Source organism: Amblyraja radiata, chromosome 10, assembly GCF_010909765.2.
Source record: "Amblyraja radiata isolate CabotCenter1 chromosome 10, sAmbRad1.1.pri, whole genome shotgun sequence".
NCBI classification, from domain to species: Eukaryota; Metazoa; Chordata; class Chondrichthyes; order Rajiformes; family Rajidae; genus Amblyraja; species Amblyraja radiata.
The window spans coordinates 59,720,350-59,742,561 of NC_045965.1; the positions used below are offsets into that span (position 1 = coordinate 59,720,350).

General features: G+C 42.2%; 1 protein-coding gene across 2 annotated transcripts in view; it reads right to left on the reverse strand.

Annotated features, from left to right (window-relative positions):
• Positions 1-5,123: 5,123 nt before the first annotated feature.
• The window catches only part of pkn2 (protein kinase N2), a 122,642-nt gene continuing 105,553 nt past the window's right edge, over positions 5,124-22,212 (reverse strand). For both annotated transcript variants that reach the window (XM_033029006.1, XM_033029005.1), the window contains exons 13-22: positions 21,173-21,309; positions 20,240-20,315; positions 20,052-20,143; positions 17,823-17,999; positions 17,471-17,533; positions 14,679-14,755; positions 13,236-13,378; positions 13,034-13,141; positions 10,353-10,433; positions 5,124-7,380 (exon numbers count right to left, since the gene is read on the reverse strand). In XM_033029006.1, coding sequence (XP_032884897.1) covers positions 7,177-7,380; positions 10,353-10,433; positions 13,034-13,141; positions 13,236-13,378; positions 14,679-14,755; positions 17,471-17,533; positions 17,823-17,999; positions 20,052-20,143; positions 20,240-20,315; positions 21,173-21,309 — 1,158 coding nt within the window. In that variant the 3' untranslated portion in view covers positions 5,124-7,176. The remainder of the gene's footprint in view (positions 7,381-10,352; positions 10,434-13,033; positions 13,142-13,235; positions 13,379-14,678; positions 14,756-17,470; positions 17,534-17,822; positions 18,000-20,051; positions 20,144-20,239; positions 20,316-21,172; positions 21,310-22,212) is intronic.

A 22,212-nucleotide genomic window follows, 5' to 3' on the forward strand; every position in this document is an offset into this window, starting at 1 on the left:
CTCAGCACTTCAATTCCCCCTCCCATTCCCAATCCGACCTCTCTGTCCTGGGTCTCCTCCATTGCCAGAGTGACCAACACCGGAAACTGGAGGAACAGCACCTCATATTCCGCCTGGGTTGCTTGCGTCCGGTTGGCATGAACATTGAATTCTCCCAATTTTGCTAGCCCTTACTGTCTCCTCCCCTTCCTTAACCCTCAAGCTGTCTCCTCCCATCCCCCCCGCCCTCGGGCTCCTCCTCCTCTCTTATTCCTTCCTTCTCCCCCCCACCCCCCATCAGTCTGAAGAAGGGTTTCGGCCCGAAACGTCACCTATTTCCTTCGCTCCATAGATGCTGCTGCACCCGCTGAGTTTCTCCAGCATTTTTGTGTACCTTCGATCTTCCAGCATCTGCAGTTCCTTCTTGAACTCTATGGAGGGAATTGTTAGGCGACTTCTCAGGTCAGGATTCTTCTTGTTATTTTTTTTAACAAGCAACTTATCCTCATTACAGCAATACCTTAAACGATCTTTGCTTCATGATACTTCATTATAAAGATTGTACCAGAAGGCGTTAGCACCTTCATCAATTGGAGTAATTGGGCATTAAGTGGAACTGTTGCAGAATATTTTTACTTTTAAGTTACACAATGTTGTTTACTGTGACTTAATTTGCAGAGGGGAAATGTGAGGCTGTCACATGCTGTCCAAGAGAAATGAGCCATTGGTTCATGAACTTACACCAGATATTTCTTGTGTTTTCTCTTGGGCACCACTCAATTCAGTGATGTGTAATTGAATTAGTTCAGTTCGACACATCACATTAAAAATTCCACCACCTTGTGTCTCCAAAGTTCTGTTACCAGGTGGCAGTGCACTTTAATGCTTGCGCCTCATCCTAATCCCATCCGAGTTCAATACAAGTTTACCCAGATCATTTGTTACAATGACCTTGTATCTTACTACTTCCATCCATTTGAAGCTGTAGAAGATGAAGACAAAAATAACAAATGCCTTGACTGGGGCTTCTGCGACATCTATCAACATCCCCTTAGATAGACACAAAATGCTGGAGTAACTCAGCCGGTCAGGCAGCATCTCCGGAGAGACGGAATGGGTGACATTTCGGGCCGAGACACTTTTTCATCTTCTTGGAGGTAGATGGGCTGCAATCATGTGCAACCTACAGCAGGCAAAGTACTGGAGAAACACCACCAACCTGGCCTCTGAGAAACCCTCCACATAGAAGATTTTTCAGCTTGCTTGGAACGTACTGAATTGAACTGGGAGCAAATCGGAGCAGAAGCACTGTTGGCCTGCGAGAGGATTCTGATTCTGACATTGATGATCCATTACACAGGCCGCATCATCCACACGTTTAGCCCAAGCTAACATAGAAAATAGGTGCAGGCGTAGGCCATTCAGACCTTCGAGCCAGCACTGCCATTTAATATGATCATGGCTGATCATCCTAAATCAGTACCCCGTTCTGGCTTTTCCCTCATATCCCTTGATTCCCTTAGCATGTAACTCTATCTTGAAAATATCCAGTGATTTGGCCTCCACTGCCTTCTGAGGCAGAGAAATCCACAGATTCACAACTCTCTGGGTGAAAAAGTTTTTCCTCATCTCAGTCCTAAATGGCCTACCCCTTAGTTTTAAGCTGTGAAGAAGTGTTTCGACCTGAAACGTTGCTTATTTCCTTCGCTCCATAGATGCTGCCTCACCCGCTGAGTTTCTCCAGCATTTTTGTCTATCTTAAACTGTGACCCCTGGTTCTGGACTCCCCCAACATTGGGAACAATTTTCCTGCATCTACCCTGCCCAATCCTCTTAAGAATTTTTTGTTTCTATAAGATCCCCTCTCATCCAGCTTATACAAGCCCAATCGACCCATTCTTTCATCCCGGGAATTAACCTGGTGAACCTACGCTGCTCTCCATCAATAGCAATAATGTCCTTCCTCAAATTAGGAGACCAAAATTGCACACAATACTCCAGGACTCACCAGGGTCATGTACAACAGCAGTAGGACCTCCTTGCTCCTAAACTCAACTCCTCTGGCAATGAAGGCCAAAATGCCATTGGCTTTCTTCACTGCCTGGTGTACCTGCATGCTTACTTTCAGTGAATATATATTGTAAACAACTGGGGTTCCAGCACCAAGCCCCATTAGTCACTGCCTGCCATTCTGAAAAGGACCCGTTAATTCCTACTCTTTGCTTGCTGTCTTCCAACCAGTTCTCTATCCATGTCGATACCCTACCTGCAATACCATGTGCTTTAATTTTGCACACTTGTGTGGGACTTTGTCAAAGGCTTTTTGAAAGTCCAGATACATCACATCCACTGGCTCTCCCTTATCCATTCCACTTGTTACGTCCTCAAAAAATTCCAAAAGATTAGTCAAGCATGATCTCCCCTTCATAAATCCATGCTGACTTTGACCGATCCCCCTACCACTGCTTTCCAAATGCGCTGCTATAACATCTTTAATAATCGACTCCAGCATCTTCCCCACTACCGATGTAAGGCTAACTGGTCTATAATTCCAGTTACCTCCCGCACTCCAAAGACGAACAGGTTTGTAGGTTACTAGGCTTTGGTAAAAATTGCAAATTGTCCCTACGAGGATCGCTGGTCGGTGCCGACTCCGATGGCCGAAGGGCCTGTTTCCACGCTGTATTTCGAAAACAAATAAACTCTGGGGTAAGGGAACAGTTTCAGGGGGAAGTGAAGTGGAGTTCAGCGGGTCTGAAGTTGGGATGAACAGCACAGTTGATTACTGGAGCAAAACACGAAAGAAAGCAACAGCGTCCAGAACAGTTGTGCTAACAGATGAAAGCCGACACGTAGACAGACATGACCACTGTTAGCACAAGTGCAAACAAGCTGCTTGGTGGTGTGAAGGAAATGGAGCTGTTGGTCAAACAGGATAATATTGGTTTGCTTGGCCCAGTTAAGTTTCACTGAATAACTTGGGAATAAAGTACAACATCTTGGTCAAATAAATAGTTGCTTAACATTAGTGGTGTTGATCAAGCTAAAAGGCACCTTTACAATTCAGGATAACCAGATCAGGCAGCGCCTTTTGCAGATGATTTGTTACATGGTTGTAACTATCAAACGTATTGTGCTTTATTTTAGGCAAAGGTAGACAATCTGAGGTCTGAAGGGTCTCGACCTGAAACATCATCCATTCCTTCTCTCCATTGATGCTGCCTGTCCTGCTGAGTTACTCCAGTATTTTGTGTCTATCTTCAAACTGAGGACTCGATCGGTGAGATTCTCAAGAGGCAGGGACCTTTACAATGAATGAATTGATAGGAAAATGTGATATCAGGGAAGAGAGGTGAAGAGCAGCAAGGAAGGACACGATGCGGGGCTTCATTGGTAATCAGTACGGGTCAGTGTGGCAGGAATTAAAATCTGTGCAAGCTTTCAACTTCACAATGAACCAAAGGCGGAAACAGCCACAAATATTTTTCTTCCACATTGCTCGATCTACCCTATCTTCATCCACACCGTAAGATATAGAGGGGCTATTTCATATTTTGGAAAATCCTGAAGGTTAACAGAAGAGACTTATTTTTAAGAGAGTGTAAAACTAGTGACTATAAATACAGCAGAAGATATCAATAATATCAAAGGTAGATGATAATGTGCTGGAGTAACTCAGTGGGTCAGGCAGCATCTGTGGAGAACATGGATAGGTGACGTTTCAGAGTGCTGTGGTAACTCAGTGGGTCAGGCAGCATCTCTGGAGAAAAAGGATGGGCTATGCTTCGGGTCGGGACCCTTCTGTAAAATCTTCAATAAAATCAATCCTGGTGAAACTTGAACAAAATGCAATTAGAATGTGGTACCTCCTTTTACGCGCTGGAAAGGCACGGAAGAGAAATAGAAGGCGAGATTTGGGAGGAATACACAGATTTAGGGTGGCACAGTGGCAGCTTGTAAAGCCACTGCATCACAGTGCCAACGACCTAGGTTCAATCCTGACTTTGACTGCTGTCTCTGAGGAGTTCGCACGTTCTTCATGTGACTGCGTGAGTTTCCTCCGGGTGCTCGTTTCCTCCCACATTCCAGAGACGTGCGAGTTTGTAGGTTAATTGTAGACGTGCGAGTTTGTAGGCTTTTGTGAAATTGCTCCCAATTTGTAAGGATTACGGACATTTAACAACAGTATGTTAGTAGGTTAATTAGCCATTGTAAATTTGCCCCTTGTGTAAGGTGAGCAGTCGTTTCTTGGAGGAACATTGAAGACAATATGGAGAGAATAAAGTTGGATTAGATTAGTGTACATGGGTGGTTGGTGGTCTGTGTGGGCCTGTTCCTATGCGGGTATCTCTCCAAGTCTAACTAATGTCAGACGTTTAGGTTTGTAGGTTAATTGGCTTGTCATAATTGTAAATTGTCCCAAATGTGTGTAGGATAGTGTAAGGATGCGGGGAGCGCTGGTCGGCGCGGAGTCGGTGGGCGGAATGGCCCGTTTCTGCGCTGTATCTCTAAATTGAACTAAACAATGCATGTCAAATGGACTAAGTAGGCTGTGTCTATGCTGAAATGTTTTTTTCATTAGAATTTCCCAGAGTAACTTACGGCACTTGAAAACTCGAGGACTGCAGGCACACAGGACCAGCTTCTTAACTCAATGCAGCTGTAGCTACGGGAGGCAAGTTTGTCTGAGTAGATACCAAAATGAGAAAGCAACAATTTACAGACCGTTACCATTTGTGGCGTTAGGCCGCTGATTTATAATGGTGCCAAGATCAGGTTCATTATCCTGCTGGAGCAGCGAACGCAGGTTGCAGTGATCATACAGCAAGTAAACAGGCCCTTCGGCCCAACCATCCACGGCGACCCCCGTGATGTCTACTGACCCGTATCCTTCCAAACCTTTTCTGTTCAAACAATGATCTAAATGTTCTTTAAACGGTGTAATTGTCCCCCCCCCCCATCTCTACAGCTTCCTCTGGTAGCCTCTTCCATTTGCCCAACCACCCTCTGCACGAATCGAGGGGGGAATTCTATATTTATCTTCGACTCAATCATCGTGGGGGTTTGCAGCGATCCGTACAATTCCCATCTGTCAAAGCATAGCCAGGACACCGAAAGGAGGAATAATAAAAAAAAAGCAGCTGAAGTAAAAAAATAAGAACTGTATTGCAGGTACACATAAAAGAGGACCACAAAACAAAATACCCTACTTAAAATGTTTTAATTTTGTGCATTTATATGTAATGACTGCAAAACCCTTTTCAGTGTTTCTCAACTAAAGATTCTGTTGGGCGGTTGCAATGTTAATGCATAGTAGTGTACCATTCCAAAACATGCTTTCTTATTTTCTTACAAAGTGCCCGAGCAGCCACTTTATAATGAATATATCATGTAAAATATTCTTAATAAACCAAAATCAGACTAAAACATTTGTTTTTAAAAAAATGGACAGAGATAAAAATGAGTGCTTTTGAGCTTATCTCTGTATTTCCCCGCCCCCTACGTCATTAATGATTTCATTTTCTTTTAAAAAAAAAAAAAAAAGTTTTTTTCTCTCTATACACTTTGGAAACAGACATTTTCTAGCTGTTTTACTTCTTTTTAAAAAAACTATTTAAAACTTTCATTAATTAATCTTGCTTATTTACATGGTCTTCTTTCTAAAAATGTACATTTGCTGTTCCAAATATTGCAGTGTTTATTGCTAGAGTCACTTTCTTGCGACAGAAAGGACAGGATAAAATGAGGAATGGAAAACAGTAGCTTATGTTTAAATTACGTGGCTGTTTTTTCATGTGCAGTTTTTTGACATGGGTTCCGCTGTTAGCAGAAAAGCTTTTCCTTACACTTGAAAACAATCAAACTGCTTTTGATAGTCTGTCGAGCTTTGCCGAGTCATTGCATTATCTATGCATTGTAATGGTCCAACACTTAGAAGTCATATTGACCGACTATTTTTCAGAACACGGTTTTTTTTACATGGCCACTATGTACTAAATGTGAACACTATAAAAATCTGTGTGAACTTTAAACTAAAATACAATTATCAAACTTACAGCATGTATACATTTCCATAAGAACTTAGAAGCTGAGAGTACGGTTGTCATGTACAGCAGATAATATGAAATGATCCACTGGATAATGTTACGAACTATAAAAAAATCTTGCGTTCTTTGATCGTGTACATCGTAAGTAATAATCCATGTTATGGAAAGTTTAAGTGTGAATGAAAGAGAAGGATCGCACTGATGACTAGTTCCTCACACTTCAGGAGTAAGACTTACAAACAGACATTAAAAAATAAAACTAACTTTCTTTTCATGAAACTAGTGGGCCGATCGGCCGGTGCCCACCATGTTACATACAGATCCAGGAGCACAATGAGGTGGTGTTGCTATTTGGCAAGTGGCTTTGGTAGGCTTTCAGTACCTGCAAAAGATCTCTCTTTCTCTCTCTCTCTCTCTCTCTCTCTCTCTCTCTCTCTCTCTCTGGAAGCACTTAGTGCTGTCTCACAAAGTTAAGGCATATTGCAATTCTACACAATAAATACAATTAAAATTTACAGTATTACGGTAAGGCATCAAATTAGATTTTCCATAATCTGGGACCAAATGTTGTGCCGGGTAATCAGTTTGTTTAAAAAGCACACGTGGTTTGGTCAAACGCAGTAATTCTATCAGCAGTCAAGACAGCTGCCCATATGCCCAGAGTGACCATACTGTAGTGTGTTAGCACCTCGAACTGCAGTGGTAATACGGCAGAGAAAGTCCTTTTCAATTTTAGCCCAAGGAATGATTTTTTTTTTTTTTTTTTTAAACAACACCCTCTCCTAATTTAAGGCAACTATCATTTATAAAGTGAACAGGTCATAGTAAGAAGAGAGTTCCTGTAGTACAGTCACATAGAACAGTGCAAGTCTACATTGGAATTTCCTGGCATTGTCCAGAAGGAGCGCATCAAGGTGACGTCCAGCAGAGGGGAGGGAACTTTCCTGATGGCCAGAGGGGCAAAAAGGCTTGACGTTGCCACTGTTTTTTCAAAGAGCTTCATTTTGCATGAAATTGGAGGACTACAGATGGCACAGACTGCAGTCGGAGACTGGAATCATCCGTTATTTGTCTCAATCAGGGCTTCTCTGTGAGCTACAGTCAGCTATGAATTCACAGTTTCTACTCCATGAAAGTTTGCTTGTCGCATCTAACACCAATCTGCTATGTAATCAAATTCCTTGAACATTCCCTGCTCCTCATCAACCAGAATCCTTGGTTCCCGGGGTGGTGTAAGAACTGGTGCCTCTGAGGTAAATTCTTCATCAAAATTGCTGACGTCTTCCCGATCTTGGATTGTGGGCTGGAATGGGGGTTTTACTTTCCTCGTTAACAAAGCATTCCAATCAATAGCCTGCAAGGAGGAAGGGAATAGGTAGTTAGGAATGTTGAATAAACACATCCACTTGGGCACATTTAGTAAGGGATGGAAACATAGAAAATAGGTGCAGGAGTAGGCCATTCGGCCCTTCGAGCCTGCACTGCCATTCAATATGATCATGGCTGATCATCCAACTCAGTATCCTGTACCTGCCTTCTCTCCATACCCCCTGATCCCTTTAGCCACAAGGGTCACATCTAACTCCCTCTTAAATATAGCCAATGAACTGGCCTCAACTACCTTCTGTGGCAGAGAATTCCAGAGATTCACCACTCTCTGTGTGAAAAATGTTTTTCTCATCTCGGTCCTAAAAGATTTCCCCCTTATCCTTAAACTGTGACCCCTTGTTCTGGACTTCCCCAACATCGGGAACAATCTTCCTGCATCTAGCCTGTCCAACCCCTTAAGAATTTTGTAAGTTTCTATAAGATCCCCTTCAATCTTCTAAATTCTAGCAAGTACAAGCCGAGTCTATCCAGTCTTTCTTCATATGAAAGTCCTGACATCCCAGGAATCAGTCTGGTGAACCTTCTCTGTACTCCCTCTATGGCAAGAATGGCTTTCCTCAGATTAGGAGACCAAAACTGTAAGCAATACTCCAGGTGTGGATGCAGCAATGTAGAAGAATTATCACCCTGCATTCAGGTGGGTGTAATTCCCACGCCCCGATGTCTTGGTTGATGCCCATACACTGACTAGAACTAAGAATTGTTCCGTTAACTTCTAGTTTATTTCACTCATCATGTCCTCAAGTTCAGCATTGGTGCTTCCCAATTGGATTTCCAAGAAGCCTAGCCATAAAACCACTGAGGAACCATCAACTAGCAAGGGTTCTGTACTCATGTGCACTGGCTAACATCTATATGATAAACACGTCAGGTCACCACAGGACCGCAAGCCGCACAGTTTAGCAGCAGGTTTTGGACCATTGAGTATATGAAGAGCAAGGCGGATATCCGGAGAGCAAAGTAGCCGAGAGTTAACATTTTGAGGCAGAAAAATGACCAAAGATCAAATCAGCAGTCTCAAGACATCATAGGACCTGTATCTTGCTCAGTAAAGTCCAATCAAAGAGAGTCTGAGGGTCTCCAATGAGGTAGATAGTAGTTCAGTACTGCTCTCTAGTTGTGGCAGGCAACTGAGCCATCCTATCACAAGTTATTCCCTTTATCATGTATCTGTACACTGTAAATGGCTCGGTAGTGATCATGTATTGTCTTTCTGCTGACTGGATAGCACGCTGCAAAAGCTTTTCACTTTACCTCGGTACACGTGACAATAAACTAAACTCAATTAAACTAACTAATCTTTCCCTATATCTTGCGTTAAATATTTTGGTCATGTTTCTTCCTTAAAACGTTTACCCAAGATTGACATGCAGAACAATCCAGCTACATTTAAACTTGCATTTGGTATCTTATGGCCCCAAATTCACCCCAGGAGTGTGACTTCAAGAATACTTTAATGTCTAACACCGACACAGCCATAGTGGTACTTGGTCTACAGGGGCAGGAGCATCTGCACACCCCAGACTTTTCAAAATCTTCTCAAGCATTTTTTTCAAAGTAGAAAACCTGGTATTTTACTTTGTATAACATAGAAACACAGAGTACAAATAACTTGCTCAGGAGAACTCAGGGAAGGAAGAATGGCACTGAATTCAGGAGTCACAATGCCTCAAATTCCTAACTTTAGTGCCTTGGACATAATATTCTAAAGGGCCTGTCCCACTTAGGCGACTCTTTAGGCGACTGCCAGGGACTAGTTTTAATGGAATTCACCTACGACACCTGGCGACAACCTACGACAGCACTTACGTCAACCAACTTCAACATGTTGAAAATTTTGCGGTCATAGAAACATAGAAAATAGGTGCAGGAGGAGGCCATTCGGCCCTTCGAGCCTGCACCGCCATTCAATATGATCATGGCTGATCATCCAACTCAGTATCCTGTACCTGCCTTCTCTCCATACCCCCTGATCCCTTTAGCCACAAGGGCCACATCTAACTCCCTCTTAAATATAGCCAATGAACTGGCCTCAACTACCTTCTGTGGCAGAGAATTCCACAGATTCACCACTCTCTGTGTAAAAAAATATTTTCTCATCTCGGTCCTAAAAGACTTCCCTCTTATCCTTAAACTGTGTCCCCTTGTTCTGGACTTCCCCAACATCGGGAATAATCTTCCTGCATCTAACCTGTCCAAACCCCTAAGAATTTTGTACGTTTCTATAAGATCCCTCCTCAATCTTCTAAATTCTAGCGTGTACAAGCCAAGTCTATCCAGTCTTTCTTCATATGAAAGTCCTGCCATCCCAGGAATCAGTCTGGCGAACCTTCTCTGTACTCCCTCTATGGCAAGAATGTCTTTCCTCAGATTAGGAGACCAAAACTGTACGCAATACTCCAGGTGTGGTCTCACCAAGACCCTGTACAACTGCAGTAGAACCTCCCTGCTCCTATACTCAAACCCTTTTGCTATGAATGCTAACAAACCATTCGCCTGTAGTCCCCCAAAAAATCGCCTAAGTGGGGCAGGCCCATAACATTAGCTTAGCCTATTCATACTGACTCGAAGCGTTGGGGTTATAAACTCATGTCTTCTTTTCCCCAACTCTCTTTAAATTGTTTTTAGGAATGTCACATAATGTTCATATTAAGTCTTACTGTCTTTTGAGGCGCGTGCAGGGGTGTGTCAGCATGACTTGTATTCTGATGGGTTTAGATCCACAAATGCTGCTTTATATTGAGTGCCTGGCCAGTAAAAGTCTAACCTAGAGTAATTTTTCCCTCTGATCCACCTGAGCAAACAACTGCAAAGTCGGTGCTTTTAGAACCATTTAATGCCACGTGCAAGTAATTTACCCAACCACTCTCTTTATCCACTTTCTCTCCAAAATCACAGAAGTTGTAAAACAAAACAAAAAAACAAAAAAATCCTTACTCGGAAGAATGTCTGCTTCTTTATATCTTCTGCATCTCTCTCGCTTGCTCCTAGTCGCCGTTCTGGGTTCCTTCTAAGAAGCTATTAACAACAACAATGCCAATCAGTGCTTAAATCAACATTTTGCTGAAAAAGATCTATTGCCCACAGGTAGAAATACTGTTTAAAACAAATTATAAACAAGTAGCTAATTGGTATTTGAAAATTGTCTTTTCTGGTTGGAAATATTTTTTTATTGAATACAGATTTTAATAACCTTATAGTTCCAAAGCCACTGTTTGGTTAAATTTATAGGAAAGTTGTATGTTTTTTTCTAGTATGGTTTACAACAGTAAAACAAAAGCAAAGAATTTACATATTCCAGCAGGTATTTCTCAAATCTTGTCAAATATTAGTCAGGTCTCATTGCAGGATTGGGATTTTTTTTACCCAAGTTTCCCAGCATGTATCTGTACACTGTAAATGGCTCGAATGTAATCATGTATTAATTGGCTTTCCGTTGACTGGTTAGCACGCAACAAAAAGCTTCTCGCTATACTTCGGTACACGTGACAATAAACTAAACTCAAACTCAACTCATTCAACTGAGACGATTTATCAACTCTAAACATTGCCTATCCATTCCCTCCGTTAATGCTGCCTGCCCCCCCGCTGAGTTACTTCAGCATTTAATGGTTATCTCTGGTAATGAGATGATATCACAATCCCATTGCCACCAATTGCACAAACTACTCACATAGAACAAATGTTCTGAATCTGTAAGAAGGAACTGCAGATGCTGGCTTAAACCGAAGTTAGACACAAAAATGCTGGAGTAACTCAGCGGGGACAGGCAGCATCTCTGGCGAGAAGGAATGGGTGACGTTTCGGGACGAGGCCATTCTTCAGACGGTTCTGAATCCATGACTTCAAAATTAAACTTGGTGATCATAAATTTATGAAATGATGACTAATTTCCAATCCTAATTCCAAAACTAATTCAACTCCCACTGCAAATTGGAGGAGCAGCACCTTATATTTTGTTTGGGCAGTTTACACCCCAGCGGTATGAACATTGACTTCTCCAATTTCTTGCTTTCTCCCTCCTTCCCCTCCGTTTCCCAGCTCTCCCACAGCCTACTGTCTCCGCCTTTTCCTTTCTTTTTCCCACCCCCCCACATCCGTTTGAAGAAGGGTCTCACCCTAAAATGTCACCCATTCCTTCACTCCCTAGATGCTGCCTCATCCGCTGAGTTTCTCCAGCTTTTTGTCTACCTTCGATTTTTCCAGCATCTGCAGTTCTTTCTTAAAAATTTCCAATCCTGTGTAGGAAGGAACTGCAGATGCTGGTTTTGACCGAAGATAGACACAAAATGCTGGAGTGATTCAGCAGGTCAGGCAGCATCTCTAGAGAAAAAGGAATAGGTGTCGTTTCAGGGCCGAACCCATCTTCAGTCAATTTGCAATCCTTTTTGAAACAGTCCAGTTGACAAGTCACTCCGTGGTAGATCTCAATGTTAATCTGCATCACTAGTATATCATGTCAACTATTCCGCTCCCCCGCCCCCCAAGGTGCTGCCTGACCCGCTGAGCTCCTCTGGCAGTTTGTCATTTTGCTCCATACTCCAGCATCTGTAATCTACTGCGCCGTCCCTAGTACACAAGCTACATGTAACTGAAAGCCACGATATGAAAACACTGGGGAAGGAGCTCCTCTCCTGGCTGTTTCTCAATGGGATGGAAGTATCTCGGCCACAAGACAAATTCATATTGCTTTGAAAAATCAGAGTCCATGTGGTAGAGTCAAATGGCTCTTGCTACATAAAAGGCCATTAGACATTGATTGTTTTTATGGATGGACCTCATGTGGAAATGTACGATCGACAAACATAATTTCTTTTTCCAGAGTTATGTAAATACACAAATTGAGAAGTCAATGTTCATGTGATAAGCCAGCAAGGGATAAATTTAAGAGTAGCTCTGCTGATCTAAGCAAGTTATTTAAATAGAAACACTATGCTAAAGAAAATCAATAATAGAAGTTGTAAAAATGGACATAATTGATAAATCAAAATACATAACTCAAGACACTAAATCAAGCTAAACACAAACAGGAGGTATACCAGTACTAAGCAATCTAAATATAGTGAATGAAAAACTATTCATAGCTATACAAGGAACTGCAGATGCTGGTTTACCGAAAAAGGCACATAGTGCTGAAGTAACTCAGCGGGTCAGGCATCATCTCTGGAGAATATGAATGGGAGACGTTTCGGGTCGGGACCCTTATTCAGCTGTTCCCCTGAACTTCTATACAATAGACAATAGGTGCAGGAGTAGGCCATTCGACCTTTCGAGCCAGCACCGCCATTCAATTTGATCATGGTGGAACATCTCATATATGGTTATTACGTACAGGCAATGCTTTCCTATTTTAAAATATACCTGGTTAACCTTTACATCCTATCATTCAGTTTGATGACTACTAATTTAAAGAGTTAAAAATAAGTGTAGGAAGCAGGAAGCCAAATAATGTAAGCATACAGATATAAAAACCTATGCCATAATAAAAGAATATAACCATAATAATAATAATACATCTATCTGCACGGTGCACATTTCTACGTATTTAAAAAAAATGCAGTTTGGTCAATAAAATGGTGGTTATGTATTTTCTTCTCAAATTAATCATTGCGACATACCCGTCTCATGATGGAGATGGAATCTGTGGATAAGAACCTTGGATATCGCACTTCATCATTCACAATACTGTCAAAAACCTCTTCTTCGTCATCTCCAGGAAAAGGTGACTAACAAGAGCGAGAAATAAAGAGAGAAAAATGATTTACATTGTTAAATGTAAAGTGGATTTATACAAGAGTCATCCTAAGCACGCTCTCTTACCTCACCAACTAACATCTCATAGATAAGAACGCCCAGTCCCCACCAGTCCACTGCCCTCGTGTAAGATGTCTCGGTCAGCACCTCCGGCGCCAGAAATTCAGGAGTGCCACAAAACGTGCTCGTTCGATCACCAAAACCCATACCTGAAATTGATGACAAATTAATAGTCAGCATTTTTTAAATATTTTGTGTCGTGTGCAGCTATATTATTAAAATGATTTAAAGCAACAGAACACAATAAATTAAGTTATTCTATAGAATTATACGTGTATATTCACTTCAGAATACAGAAAAACCACACGGAAATAGTTTGAGGCACAAAACTAATAAATGGTCACAATAGGCATTCAATGATCTTAATCTTTGTTTCGCTGCATTCACCACAAACTCAATCCCAATTTAGTATCGCTGTGGGATGAATGTACAATAAAATATAACAGAGTAGTCGGGCGGCACGGTGGCGCAGCGGTAGAGTTGCTGCCTTACAGCGCCAGAGACCCGGGTTCGATCCCGACGAAGGGTGCTATCTGCACGGAGTTTGCACCTTCTCCCCGTGACCACGTGGGTTTTCTCTGATATCTCCGGTTTACTCCCACACTCCAAAGACGTACAGGTTTGTAGGATAATTGGCTAGGTATTATTGTAAATTGTCCCTTGTGTGTGGGATAGTGTTAATGCGCGGGGATCGCTGGTCGGTGCGGACTCAGTGGGCCGAAGGGCCTGTTTCCGCCCTGTGCCTCTAAACTAAACTAAACAAAAAGAATCAGTATATATCCTTCAGTTCTAGGGCGTGAAGCCAACCAGCAACATTATTAATTGGTGCCCGACCCAATAGATTAGATTCTGTGGTTCACCTCTAACTCTAACCCTCATTGAATAATCCATCCAAACTCCTTTGGAAACGTATAGGCCTCCGGCTTTGCCAAATACAATACTGAATGGTGTTTACAATCATTTTATGGCTCAATTTTAAAACTTTGGTAATCAATTCAGAAAATGATCAAATAATCACCATGTCATCCAAACTCTGTTCAGCATTGGTATGAATTTAATTCTACTAACTTATTGCTTCTCTTTCGTACCTAGGCTGCTTACAGCTGGCCATTTGTTAGGAATAGTAGATACCAGTACTTGGCATTCATTCTGAATGGTGGGTTCTGTACTACTCCGTGGAACGTTACAATGAGATCATATTCAACATATTGTGGATGATTTTAATTCTAAAAATATCGTGACCCGAATTTTAATTTTAGGTTATTATTATCTACAATGCACTTACATAACAAGGACAGGCCAACTGAACAAATTAAGTAAACAAGGCATTTTGCTCTAGAACATTAGCAATATCTGCACTGAAATGCAGAGACATTTTAGGATTATTGTGTATTAACATTTTAAATGATTCGAATTTTTCCAGAGAACTTCAAGAACATGAGTACCTACCTTCCTTACAAAGACCAAAGTCAGCAATCTTGACATAACCGTCACTATCCAGCAACAGGTTATCTAGCTTTAAATCTCTGGAAGATGATAAGAGATCTGCATTAAATTATTATCGTCGCACATTTGCTGAATACTTGGAAAAATTACTCAAAATATTGCTAATTAATGGCTTCAGGGCTAGGGGGAGAGGAGCAAGGTGTAAGAGATGGCATTTTCTCCCACAGTGAAGCTCACATGTGCATTGATGGAGACCATTTTAAGCACGTTCAAGTTCAAGTGAGTTTATTGTCATGTGTCCCTGTATAGGACAATGAAATTGTTGCTTTGCTTAAGCACACAGAAAATAGTAGGCATTTACTACAAAACAGATAAATCCCAGTCCCACTTTGTGAACAGCACTTTGCCACAAGACCTTTGCCATATAACATCAAATTGATATAGGTCAAATAGTGGCTTGCCACTGAAAGATGCAGCACAGGAAGCTGTTTATTTCATATGTGATAGGAGCAGAATTTTGCCATTCAGCCCATCAACTCTACACCACCATTCAATCAGTGCTGATCTATCGCTCCCTCCTAACCCCATTCTTCTGACTTCTCCCCATAACCCCGGCACCCGTACTAATCAAAGCCCAGATACATTGACAGAGTTACCCAATTAATATTATTCCCCTCTTTGTAGACATTGCAAAGGGTCCCGACCCGAAACGTCACCAGAATGTTCTCCAGAAATGCTGCCTGACCAGCTGAGTTACTCCAGCACTTTGTGCCTTTTTAAGTATCAATCCCATCCTCTATTCCGATGACCTTGCAGTATTTCCCTTCCACTGAATCTACATTCAACAGATTGTGGGCCACAATACCAATGCAGGGGACTTTCATGCTGTACTATGATCCAATTTTAAAAGCAACCATTTTGTTCTGCTTTCAGGACATTTATCGATTTTAAAATCATGCCACCACTATCGCTACATCCCGTAGATTTTAATTTTGTTAATGTCTATATCTAATATTGCCAAATTGGTTTTGCACTTAATCAATGTCTGCTGATAAACATCAATCTTCATCAAATCTCATCTATTAAGTCAGCAAATCACAATGTGCCTTTAACAAATCATTACAGCTCTTCCCTTATAGTAGATTAATGAGAGGCTTGGATAGAGTGGATATGGAGAGGATGTTTCCACCAGTGGGAGAGTCTCATAGCCTCAGAATTAAAGGACGTTCTTTTAGGAAGGAGATCAGGAGGAATTTCTTTAGTCCGAAGGTGGTGAATCTGTGGAATTCTTTGCTCTAGAAGGCTGTGGAGGCCAAGCCATTGGATATATTTAAGGCAGAGATAGATAGATTCTTAATTAGTACGGGCGTCAGAGGTTATGAGGAGAGGGCAGGAGAATGGGGTTGGGAGATATAGATGGCGGAGTAGACTTGATGGGCCGAATGGCCTAATTCTACTCCTATCACTTATGATTTTATTATTCTTTATATATTTTTTGGCGACATTATCATTTAGTTCCAGTTTGCTGTCTTTCAAAAAAAGACAGTGTTGTAGTACCTCAGTGGGTCAAGCAGCATCTCTGGAAACATATAAAATTATAAATGGACTGGACAAGCTAGATGCAGGAAAAATATTCCCTATGTTGGGCGAGTCTAGAACCAGGGGCCACAGTCTTAGAATAAAGGGGAGGTCATTTAAGACTGAGGTGAGAAAAAACTTTTTCTCCCAGAGAGTTGTGAATTTATGGAATTACCAGCCACAGAGGGCAGTGGAGGCCAAATCACTGGATGGATTTAAGAGAGAGTTAGATAGAGCTCTAGGGGCTAGTGGAGTCAAGGGATATGGGGAGAAGGCAGGCACGGGTTATTGATAGGGGACGATCAGCCATGATCACAATGAATGGCGGTGCTGGCTCGAAGGGCCGAATGGCCTACTCCTGCTATTTTCTATGTTTCTATTCTATGTAACATGGATAGGTGACATAGTTGAGGCCAGTTCATTGGCTATATTTAAGAGGGAGTTAGATGTGGCCCTTGTGGCTAAAGGGATCAGGGGGTATGGAGAGAAGGCAGGGATGGGATACTGAGTTGGATGATCAGCCATGATCACAATGAATGGCGGTGCTGGCTCGAAGGGCCGAATGGCCTACTCCTGCACCTATTTTCTATGTTTCAGGTGGGGACTCTTCTTCAGACCACATCTTGCTGTTTTTGTAAGTTTGCTAAGGATAAAAGCTAGTTATTAGCCCCAGATTCTTTCTTCAAACCGATATTTCAATGGTCGGCAATGTCTACAAAGATGACAACTGTAAAGGAATTACTCTCAAACTCCAAATGCTACTATCCAATTTTCACAATATATGGACACAAAACTTAGTAACAAAACTTACTGTTAGCAGATTAATTTGATCATAAAAGCGCTAGGAAAAGTCTGGTGCCCTGAAATGAGGGGGGACTATGTATAAACACAGCTGTAATTTCTACATGGTGAAACCAAAATGTATAACAATGGCCTTTATTAAAATCTGACAATATGCACTTTGACCACATGTGATTTTTCCTATTACAAATCTCAAACTGTGGAGTACAGAGGCAAATAAATAAATGATGGGTCTTTGTCCCAAACATTATGGGGGTATTGTAGCTCTCCCTTAATCTCACGTGATCAAACCTTCCAGAGCAGCCTACTAATCGGAACCCTTTCAAAGACCCTGCTGAAGTCCATATAGATTATGTCTATGGCCCTGCCCTCGTCAGCCTTCTTAGTTAATTAACAATAATGACTGAGTTACTTACCTGTATACTATCTTGTGTTCGTGTAAATACTGCAAACCAAGGACCACGCAGCCAGCATAAAACCTGTTGCGGAAAAGTCAAGTTGACAGTACTGTAAGCAAAATGTTGCTTTTATTTCAAGAGTACTCTCGTGAAATATGCTAAATTAATAACAATAAATGCAGATAAGGTAGGTTGTTTTTCTGTTCACCATTTTAAACCATCGGCAGTAAGGTAAACAGCAATTGATGAAGATTAAACTGGGAATTAATATTGTAGAAGAGATTTGCATTCAATATTTACGAGTGGAATTGACACTCAAATGCACTGCAAAGCCAGCCATTATAAACCATGCCTAGGAATGAATACTTACACAGCCCTGGGTTCAGAGAAAACATCGGCATGAATGTGCATCATCAAATCTCCACCTGGAGCATACTCCATTACAAAACATACATGATCTTTGGTCTGAAAACAGGCAAAGAGATTGACCAAAAATGGATGTCGGACATTGTTCACAGTCTCAAAAATTCTCTTCTCACACATAAGGCTGCAAGTGAAGAAAGGGACAAATAAAGTTAGTTTTGCACTTCAGGATTGAATACAATTCAGAAAGCAAATAAATAAAAATGCCATTTGCTATTGTGCAAGACAATTTTTAGATGCTGGTAGTTTGAAATATATGCATTGTACAACTCGAGGTGGCTTTCAACAACAATTTACTTTAACTAAAGTTGTCGTAATGAAGCTACCGCTCAAATGCAAGTAAAATCTATGAGTAGAAACACAGATGGACACATGTTGCTTCATTTAAAAGACTGCTGTACATTCAAGTCAAGTCAAGTCACATTTATTTATGTAGCACATTTAAAAAACAACTCTCGTTGGCCAAAGTGCTTTACATTTGTTATAAGAATAGTATAAACAAACAAACTACATACATATATACATATAGCCCTCGCTCAGTGGGCGTCAGGAAAGGCTTGGGAGTATAGATAAGTCTTTAGTCTTGACTTAAAGGAGTCGATGGAGGGGGCAGTTCTGATGGGAAGGGAGATGCTGTTCCACAGTCTAGGAGCTGCAACCGCAAAGGCGCGGTCACCCCTAAGCTTATGCCTAGACCACGGGATATTCAGCAGCCCCAAGTCGGCCGATCTGAGGGACCTGGAGGTGGAGTGGTGGGTGAGAAGACTTTTAATGTAAGAGGGGGCAAGCCCATTGAGGGCTTTGTAGACATGGAGGAGGGCCTTGAAATGTATACGGAACCGCACAGGGAGCCAGTGGAGAGAGGCCAGGATCGGGGTGATGTGGTCCCTTTTTCGGGTGCCCGAACATTAGTTTAGAAAAAATAAGTGTAGATAAACAAATCTCCACTGCTCAGAATGGAAGACAACACTATGATGTAATAGTGCAATTTTTAGGATCAGCCTAAAGGCACTTATTCCCATAATTCTCCAGTTGATGTGGCTACTATAAGTACAAGTCTACAAGAAAAAACTTAAGTCTTAAAATAAATCAATTAAGGTCACGTTCACCACTGCAGCATGAAAGATGTTTTCCTAAAGTGTTAGAAATGTTCACACGAATGACAGGGCCCTGGGGAGTGTTGTAGAGCAAAAGATCTTGGAGTGGAAGTGCACAGTTCCCTGAAAGTGGAGTCACGGGCAGAAAGAGTGGTCAAGAAGGTTATCGGTACATAACCCTTCATCAGTCAGGGTATTGAGTATGGACGTTGGGAAGTTATATTACAGTTGTACAACGGTTTTGAAGACACATTTAGAATATTCTGTTCCCCTGCCATAGCAAGGATGTTTACGAAGGAACTGCAGATGCTGGAGAATCGAAGGTAGACAAAAGTGCTGGAGAAACTCAGCGGGTGCAGCAGCATCTATGGAGCGAAGGAAATAGGCAACGTTTCGGGCCGAAACGTTGCCTATTTCCTTCGCTCCATAGGTGCTGCTGCACCCGCTGAGTTTCTCCAGCACTTTTGTCTACCATAGCAAGGATGTTGTTAAGCTAGAAAGAGAACAGAGAAGATTTACAAGGATGTTGCCAGAACTTGAGGGCCTGAGCTATAGCTAGATATTGGGCAGACTAAGAATTAATTCCTTGGAGCACAGGAGGCGGAGAGGTGATCTTACAGAGGTATATAAAATCACGAGGAGAATAGTGAATGTACAGAATCTTTTCCCCAGAGTAGGGGAATCAAGAACCAGAGGACATAAGTTTGTAAGTTGAGAGGGGAAAGATTTGATAGGAAGATGAGGGTCACCATTTTCACACAGTGAGCGGTGGGTATATGGAACAAGTTGCCAGAGATAGTTGAGGCGGGTACTATTGCGGCATTTAAGACATTTGTACAGGTGCATGAATAGGAAAGGTTTAGAGGGATATGGACCAAACTTTGGCAGATGGGATTAATGTAGATGTGGCATCTTGGTTGGCATGGGCAAGTTGGGCTAAAAAGCCAGCTTTCGTGTTATATATGACTCTAAATGTAGCATTTACTAATAAGAGCATAATGAAGCCAATTTCTAAGGACCTCTTTGAAAGGTATTACCCAAACGGATGAGCTGCATAAATTCAGTCGCTACAAACTTACCTATCTACCTCATCACGAGCTACAATATCTCCTTTCTTCAAGGCTTTGATCGCAAACATTTCACCAGTGACTTTATACTCCGAAAGAAGAACCTGTGTTACAAACAAATTAAAGGTCCATTTATTCTTCTACCCAAAAAAAAACACACAAAAAATGTAACACAGCAGCTTTCCTCATTTTAGGATTACCTTTCCAAAGTGTCCCCTGCCAAGCACAGCAACACACCTGAAGTCCAAGAGACTGAACTGGAATCGTTGCTGTATTCTGGAGAATTAAGAAATAAACATTTAAGTAAAAAGACGTGATTTATTCACTTCTTCAATCTGCAGGTGTAGATCAGATGAAAATAATAACTACGAGGGTAAATATGACCCAATGGGCGTTATATATAGGCCTACGAACAGTAGCCATGATGTAGGGGGAGGTGAGGAGGGAGAGTGGGGGAGGAGGGGGCGACAGAGGGAGAGGCGGGGATTAGGGAGGGGAGAGGGGTTATGGAGGGAGGGAGGGAGTAACCGAGGGTAGGGGAGAGGAGAGAAAGGGAGAGGTGAGGGAGGGAGTGGAGGAGGAGGGAGGGGGGAGATAGAGGGAGAGTAGGGAGGGGAGAGGGGTTATGGAGGGAGTGACTGAGGGTGGGGGAAAGGAGAGGTGAGGGAGGACGTGGGGGAGGGGAGGAGGACAGGGAAAAGAAGAGGGAGCTGAAGAGGAAGGGGAGGGAGTGCTGGGGGCTGAGGGGGGAATGGAGGAGTAGGAAGAGGGATGGTGAGGTAATGAGGCTGCTTTTGCTTTCTCTGGAATGAAGGAGGCCGAGGGGTGAACCGATGACAGGATATTAATTTATAACTGGATTGCCAGAATATTTCTTCCCCACAGTAGAGCAACATTTTGGAGACAACTGGCTGCCTGAGGTGGTGGTGCAGTCAGATACAATCACCACATTTAAGAGACATTTGGACATCCATTTAAAGGCAAGGTACTGGCCTGATGTGGGCAAATGGGTTTAGTGTAATTGGGCACCAAGGTTGGCATTGAAATGGTGGGCTGAAGGCCCATGTCTGTGCTCTATGACTCAATGACTATAACAACACGCTTTTGTTGATTAAAAAGACAAAACTTAATACCGCTTATCTTCTGACTGTGGGAGTGTTCGAAAGTCGAGTTCTGGATGGGGTAGCACAGGCACAGATATTATATTGTTCTCAACATTTGAAACCATATTGTTCCTATCGTTCAGAAAATCAAACGTTGAGAGTGCTTCCTACAAAAGACAAACAAAGAGAGTCAGCATTATTCCAACAAATAAAAAAAATGTTACGTACAGATTGTGCAATGAAAGAATAGAAAATGTGCCACAAACAGAACTCCCAACAGATAGTAATTTGAGTGCCAAACGGTGCCATTAAACTCACCAAACCCCAAGAAAAGTCTTTAAGAAGGAACTGCAGATGCTGGAAAATCCGAAGGTACACAAAAATTCTGGAGAAACTCAGCGGGTGCAGCAGCATCTATGGAGCGAAGGAGATAGGCAACGTTTCGGGCCGAAACGTTGCCTATCTCCTTCGCTCCATAGATGCTGCTGCACCCGCTGAGTTTCTCCAGCATTTTTGTGTACCCAAGAAAAGTCTGTACTTTTTGCTTTATAAAATAGGCAGGTTCCCTTTTGGAAATGGCTTTATATTCAGGGATACAAAAGCAAAAAAAAATGCCATTCATAGAATTATGAAGTCAATGGTTGGGCTTGGTGTAATATTGTCGACCACATTTAAAGGGATAGAAACATAGAAAATAGGTGCAGGAGTAGGCCATTCGGCCCTTCGAGCCTGCACCGCCATTCAATATAATCATGGCGGATCAGACACAGCATGGGAAAGATTTACTGGGTTGAAGATTTTCAATTACGTAGAGAAGCTGGAAGATTTTGGGGCAGGACGGGAGATCTGGAGAGCAAAACCATGGAGGGTGGGGAATCCAGACAGAAGAGCGGGGGATGGGGGCGAGGGGAGAACCCAGTATATATGGAGGGCAGAGCCAATGGAGGTGGCACTGGGGATAAAGAGGCAGAGACGTATGGGGTGGGTGTTTGGTATCTGGAGGGCAAAGCCAAGGGGGCAAGGAGGTGGGATTCAGAAGGCAAGGCCGAGGTGGGATGGAGGGGAGGGGG